The 7,322-nt window shown below is 37.7% G+C and overlaps 1 protein-coding gene across 1 annotated transcript in view; it reads left to right on the plus strand.

Moving 5' to 3' along the window:
- LOC135249544 (Ig heavy chain Mem5-like) overlaps positions 1-5,035 on the plus strand; it is a 29,873-nt gene extending 24,838 nt beyond the window's left edge. Inside the window, exons 5-6 of the mRNA XM_064325154.1 lie at positions 3,801-3,962; positions 4,977-5,035. Coding sequence (XP_064181224.1) covers positions 3,801-3,962; positions 4,977-5,035 — 221 coding nt within the window. The remainder of the gene's footprint in view (positions 1-3,800; positions 3,963-4,976) is intronic.
- Positions 5,036-7,322: the final 2,287 nt, after the last annotated feature.

The following is a 7,322-nucleotide window of genomic DNA, read 5'->3' on the forward strand; positions in this document are numbered from 1 at the left end:
CTTTAAAAATGAAATAGCTGGTAACTTACAGAAGCTTTTAAAAAAAGTATTTTGTCATTTTCATTTTATGTCGCATTACACTGAAAAACAGGAAGTGGATATTGGCTTTTGAATATTTATGTAAAGAAATTATATTTTGGTATTCCTCATTTTTACTCTTGAATCTAGGCTACACCTGTGGCATAATGGTGTGATAATTATGTATAAAGAAATATACAGTGTCTATGGGGAGCTACTACCTTAATGGAGTACTTACATACAGCATATATGAGCCATCCCTCTTTTAATAGCATCATATTGATGGATTTGCCTTGTAAAATTTGTGAACTACATTGTATGAATCCCCCCCTTGTGCTTTTTTTCCCTTCTTTCTTTATGTATATGTATATATGTATATTTGTGCATGTGTGTAGTGTCATGCCGTTCTGTCATTTTTTGTTAAATGCCCAATAAAAATATATTCACAAAAAAAATAAATTATATTTTGACAAATGCCATAGTAAATTACTGAATATTTAGTTATCTATCATTAAAACAGAAAAATAATTCTTCATTTCAGTCAAAAAAGTTACTGATATAACATGCAAATTATCACATGTTTCACCTAATTTGCTTACCTTCATAGCAAAAAATCTAAAGTCATAATACAAAAATACTTTGTATTTTACTTTATATTCAATTGGTCTAAAGCATTTCTTTACCTATTCACCAGTGGCACCTCCCCTTAAATGCTGTATAACTTTGTGACTTGTCATCTTTGAAATAATTTATTCAAATTAGATCCACAACAGAGATGAGTGGCTCATTAAATGGGCGGAGACTCAGATGAATATTCAGTTTTTTAAAGCCTGGTGGTTGGCTTGTCATATTTACTCACAGGGTTGGAATATCTTTTTAACGTACTGGTTAAATCAAAGCTCCCTCATCATTTTACAAACACCTTCTCTATATCTGAGCACATCCACATATTGAATTGCATGTTTTATATGGACTGAGGTATTGGCATGTTTAGGAAAAGACCCACAGGTGTAAACAATCATTTGCATTCACATGAGGTGGAATCATAAAAATCTGTCTGCACAGCTGTGGACAGCAATAATATCAAAGAACATACAGCATGAAAAGGTTTGTAGTCCTCCCTTCCTCCCTGGATCTACTGGATTAAAACATTTAAATGATCCCTTTATAAAGAGCAGCTGCCATGTTCCTGTGCTTCATTCCTGCTCCTCTAAAGCATGATGTCTGAACTGAGTCTCACTGCTCAGACTCACTCTGGTCACACATCAGTATATTACTAATGTGAAGGACATGAGATCAAGTGGATCATGCAACTGATCATTAAAAAGTGACGGTCTCACATCAAAGCCAATCTGTACAGTCCTTAGTTTATAGAAGTTATGCTTTCAACATGTGTAAATATATGACATGTAAAATTACAATGTGCATTTAAACAAAATATTTTCAGTTGACTTGATCAGGGGATGGGGGGCCTGACTGCTGAATAAAATGTATTATTTTACTTGTTTTACTTTTGATAAAATAAAAACATGGCAGAAATGACATGGCATAAAACAGGAATAAATTTATATCGAATAAGATGGCACACCCTTTCCATGCCAGAATTCCCTGTGACCTTTCCTGGAAATACTGAGGACTGAATTTGTGCAGGAGAAAAAAAATGTTGAATACAGATGGTCAGAATATCCATTATGTCGAGCACTGCTGCCCCCTTGTGGAAGACAATTAAAAGTTGCACAGAATTAATACTGCTTCCACCGACATCACTCTACAGTGTTAATCAGTGAAGACGGATGGATAAATTGAGTTTAATCAGAAGTCATTTAAAATGGTTATAGTTTAATTATGTATTTAATACGAATGGAAGCTCTAAATGCAGTGTGTTGTGTGTGGCCTCATAAATCTCACACTAGGCAGTAGCCAGTGAGATTAAAGCCAGAAACTGTGCAGCTCAGCTTCACTGACTCTCCTGGACTCTTTACTTCCTGTCCAGGCTGGCTCAGCACAATGTCTCCTTGGGCACCTGTTGAGGGCAGAGAAAGAGTCGGTCACACAGTTCTCATACCTGCAGCCAGGTGTACGCAGGCTCCGTTCTAGGTAGAGGCATCACATATGGTCACCAAGGGCAATTCTATTTACAATAAACCAAATCATACATCATTTTAAAATAGTCATCTGTCTTTGAAAAGTTAGAATGACTTTCAGAGTGTATCATAGCAGGAATTGGATGCTAAGTGACCAATAAAACATGATGTCCCTGTCTGTATAAATGTAACAGCAATTACAGTTATTCCACCTCTGATTTGCTATCGCAAATAATGTGTTTTTTAAAGCTGCATGTTTACCAAATGCCATTTAAAGAGAACGCAAGAGGGATGGTACCCTGGGAGGTCATGGAGAGAGATTTGGAAATTAAGCCATTAAATGGTGTTCAATATAAATTAATTAATTAATTATATATGTCTACGTGTTTGACTTATTAAGCTGGTTCAGTGTTTTGTGTTACATGTGTTCAGCTAATTAACTTGCTGTGTTGGCATAGCCTCGTGTTCTGGATGCTCCGAGTGACTGATGGAAAAGAAACAGCCACCGTGGTCACAGGCATTTCTAATAAGCACAGACCAGATTGGTCCATTTCGTTTGCTATTTATATTAAGAAACAAACAAAAGCAGCTTCCCTCATTGATTGGGATGTTGCCACAACTCACTTCACAGTAACTCACAAATTTGCTTGTGCGTCAATGTTCATGCATAGTCTTATTTTAATGAATAAAGCCCCATGCTTCATAATCTGAGGATGTCTCATGTTACCATTGGAAATGTGTCTTGTGTCTTGATTAACAGTACTGTGAGCCACAAAAACATGCGTAGGCGCATTATCAAACATCTTCATTTACTGTTACAATTATTCAGCACATCTATTACAATTATGCAACATCGGACTGAGCGTACCTTGATTATAATTGTTATGTTATGAACGTTATTAAAATGGTTATTGACTACTGACATTAAATTTCAGTAGTCAATGACAAATTTCATAGTGCTTGGCTAAATATTTTCTGAATAAATGGGCAAAATCCAAAAACTGTTACAAACACTCCTCTACTTTTTCAGTGTTCCTGGTTCAAACTTTAGTCATTGCCTGACTGGACTATTGAAACTCCCTCTTGGCCTGTAAATTGTGAGTGTTTACTGCTGTGATGCCACTTTTATTTTTAGTACATATTACCATTGGCAATGGTTACATGGAATACTGGAACTGGAATAAAAATGCTAACTATGTTAACATTCATTCTGAATTTACTCCATTAGTTTTGTTTCTGATCTTAACTCCATAGAAAAGCTGGTGGAAACAGTGTTCTGTTTCATACAGCTCCAGGAGGGGGCAGCAGTGCTCCTCATAATGCATAGTCTGCCCTTCTGAATTTATCTTGTTTTTCTCCTTCCTCCAACCTCGAGAGATTTAAACAAATTCAGTGCGCATAATTTCCTATAAATGCCACTGAGAATTCTCCTCCCAACACAGGAGCATCGCCTGTAAGACAGAGAGGGAGATCTGTGCGTCACAGTGGGAGCTATTGTAGCATTAGCAGTGTTTCTGAGGACTTTATATTGTAAGTGAACAGGCTGAATTCATATTTTAAATTTAACAAACATGATTATGTAACCTTTTCCAAATGTTTTCATTTTAAATTACAACAAAAAGGTTTTTTTTGTTTTGTTTCCATAATTACATTGCTTTTTTGATGCATGCACCAATATCTTTTTTTCTGTCTCCACAGATGGTCACTGTGTGGAACTCACACAGCCAGGCTCTATGGTTGTAAAACCAGGACAGTCTCTGACCATCTCCTGTAAAGTCTCTGGGTATTCCCTGACTGATAGCAGCTATGCTACACACTGGATCAGACAGCCTGCAGGGAAAGCTCTGGAGTGGGTGGGAGGTATATGGTGGGATGGAGGCACTGCTTATAAAGATTCACTAAAGAATAAGTTCACCATCAACAGAGACACCTCCAGCAGCACAGTGATTTGCAGGGGAGCAGCCTGCAGACTGGAGACACAGCTGTGTATTACTGTGCCCGATACACACAGTGCAGCAAAGCTACAGCAGACCTGTACAAAAACATACCCTGATGAGTGTAATGGTAGAGCACAAGCATTTAAGAGCTCTGGGAAGTTTGCACCCCATGTGTTCAGATGGTTTAGGACCTGTGTTTGTAACTCATAAGTTGTATTTTAAATTCCCAGCTGGAGAGTATGCATTGTGGCCTTGAAAAATCTTTTCCTAGCCTGTTTAACTAAAAATCCCGCTGCATCAATGGATTGTATGTAAATGTATAATTCTCTTCTACTGTTTCTATTATGAAACCGTGAATGAACAGGTAAAATGCATTATGAACAACCAAATGGAGATGTTTATGCTTTATAAAAGCCTTATATCTTCATAAATAAAACAGAATGCAACTCATTTCTGACACAGTTTATTACTACATTTTAGAGGCGTGTAGTTAGTTATTGCCACTGGTGTGCTGTAAAGGGAATCTGCTCGTCTGCACAATTTATGTGCATGTAAATGAGCAGATCTTCACAGGACTAAAAAAAAAACAAAAAAAAACGTCCACATACAAATCTTACTGTTCTTGGTATATCTACAGAATATCTGTATACAGCAATATACTGAGATCACTGGATATGTATCACACAGAAGCACAAAAATACACAAAGACCTACAGTCATTCACATTTGTTTTTCCAGTAGTTACATGTTTTCCCTGGATAATATGCAGAAATTAAGACAAAGACAGCCCTCTGGATGGAATGTTTCTCATTTTGCAGATATTTATTTAAAACTAAGTGAACATCCATTCTGAACTAATTCTATTCAAATTGTTACTGACCTTAACTTTGCTTAGCTATGCGGGTGGAGGCAGTCTGCTGTTTTAAATTCTCCTCCAGGAGGGGGCAGCAGTGCCCTAAGAATAGATACTATGACCTTCATCTTCAGATTTTCTTAAAGCCCCTGAGATTTAAACAAATTACACCCACACTATTTCCTATAAAAGCCACAGAGAATTCTCCTCCCAACACAGGAGCATCACCTGATAGAGAGAGAGGGAGATCTGTGTGTCACAATGGGAGCTATTATAACATTCATAGTGTTGCTGGGAACTTTATTTTGTAAGTGTGGATACTGTATTCATTTATTATCTTTTGAAACAATATTATTCAATATTTACATTTCCTTCCTCTCATTTCATTTTTCAGTAAACTTAAATAGTTGATTTTGCATTAACTATTTTATTTGATAATTGCATTAACCTTTGCATAATTATAATTTTCTTTAATCTCTCATACAGATGGTCACTGTGTTGAACTCACACAGCCAGGATCCATGGTTTTAACACCAGGGCAGTCTCTGACCATCTCCTGTAAAGTCTCTGGGTATTCCCTGACTGATAGCAGCTACTGTACTAACTGGGTCCGGCAGCCTGCAGGGAAAGCTCTGGAGTGGGTTGGACGCATCTGTGGCAGTGGAAGCACTGCTTATAAAGATTCACTGAAGAACAGGTTCACTGTGGCCAGAGACCCTTCCAGCAGCACAGTGACTTTGCAGGGGAGCAGCCTGCAGACTGGAGACACAGCTGTGTATTACTGTGCCCGACAGTCACAGTGAGAGAAAGTCATGTGGGAGTGATACAAAAACTGCTTCACACTTCAGTTCACATAGTCAGCAACAGAAACAGTGTTGCTTACATATGAATTCCCTGTATCCAGAAGTCTTAACCTAATGTCAACAATTGAAATAAGCAAATTTAGATTTCAGTGGATTGAATATATTTTTTCCACAACAAATATCAATGACATTATTATAAAGAATACCTGAATGTAGAATAAGCTGAAAAGTGGTCAGAAACTGAACATGAAGAAGGAGAAGAAAAACACCATGGGAAAACATTTCAAAAGAGACAAAACTGGAGAATAAATTACTCCTGGTGAAAATCGCATTTGAGCAGGCATTTAGATGCACATTCATGGGTTATTGGTTGTAGCTGAATATGGTTTACATATTGATTAAAATTGCAACAGTTTCCTATGGTAAAATACATTTGGAGATGATTCTGTTGAATGTGCTTAGTTCCGGGACATATAAGTTGGAATTGCTGTTATTGGGTCTTCTCTCTGTACCAATCACAATAATCAAAGCCTGAGCACAATCACAGGGACACTGCACTGAAGAAGATTCAACTGTTCTGACAGGATTTTAAATTGACATCCTGATTCACTGTTGTCATTAAACATTCCATGACACCCATCACCATAAGAGTTGGTGGGGGTGGGGGGGGGGGGCAGGGAGGCTCATCATAAAATACCTGGAGATCAGCATATCATTTTAGCTGCTCTTACACGCTCAGATTACATTCCTCTGGTTTAAATTGCCCAGCATATTTCAGTTTTTACATTTCCTTTAAAGTATCTGCTGACAAATAACTCATTTTAGACTGAAAATCAGTTCTTAAGAGAATATGAGTTGACAATAAAAATACTCTGTTCATCTAGCTGGAGATCAGGATATTATATGAGCCACTCTGACACACTGAGACAACATTCATTTGTTTAAAGTGTCCTCTGAACAGCATTACAGTAAAGATCACATTGCTGTAGACAAGATGCTTTGGAGCAGCAGGAATGGAGCAGAGCTGCATGGCTACTGAACATGGAACACGGCTCCTTAAATAATATCATTTCCCTCTTGACTGTAATGCATATTATGTGGGAAACCATAAACTACAACCTTACAATCTAGTAGTTTTATATTGTATTTGCAGTCTACAGCTATGACTGCTCTATTTAAACAGTGTGTGATCTGCCCACCCAGTGAGGAGGAGTTCATGCAAACTCTGAGCTCTTCCTTCTACATTTACCTCTCTGAACTGAGGGAGGAAGGACTGCTGTTGGAGACTGAGTATAGAACGATCATCACAGACTGCACCCAAAGACTTCCACCATGACTATTATAACCAGCCTGATTCTGATTACAGTGTTCTTAAGAAGTATGTTTTAATTTTCCATTTATTGTGTTTTTACTGAAATGCTAATTTTGAGGTCATGGATTTTGTGTTCTAAGTCTTCCTTAATTTCACAGGTATTAAATGTCAGACTCTGACTGAGTCTGAACCAGCAGTTAAAAAGCCTGGAGAATCCCACAAACTGACCTGTACAGCCTCTGGGTTCACATTCAGCAGCTACTATATGAGCTGGATCAGACAGGCTCCTGGGAAGGGACTGGAGTGGGTGGCCAGC

The sequence above is a fragment of the Anguilla rostrata genome, chromosome 2, assembly GCF_018555375.3.
Source record: "Anguilla rostrata isolate EN2019 chromosome 2, ASM1855537v3, whole genome shotgun sequence".
Classification (NCBI taxonomy): domain Eukaryota; kingdom Metazoa; phylum Chordata; class Actinopteri; order Anguilliformes; family Anguillidae; genus Anguilla; species Anguilla rostrata.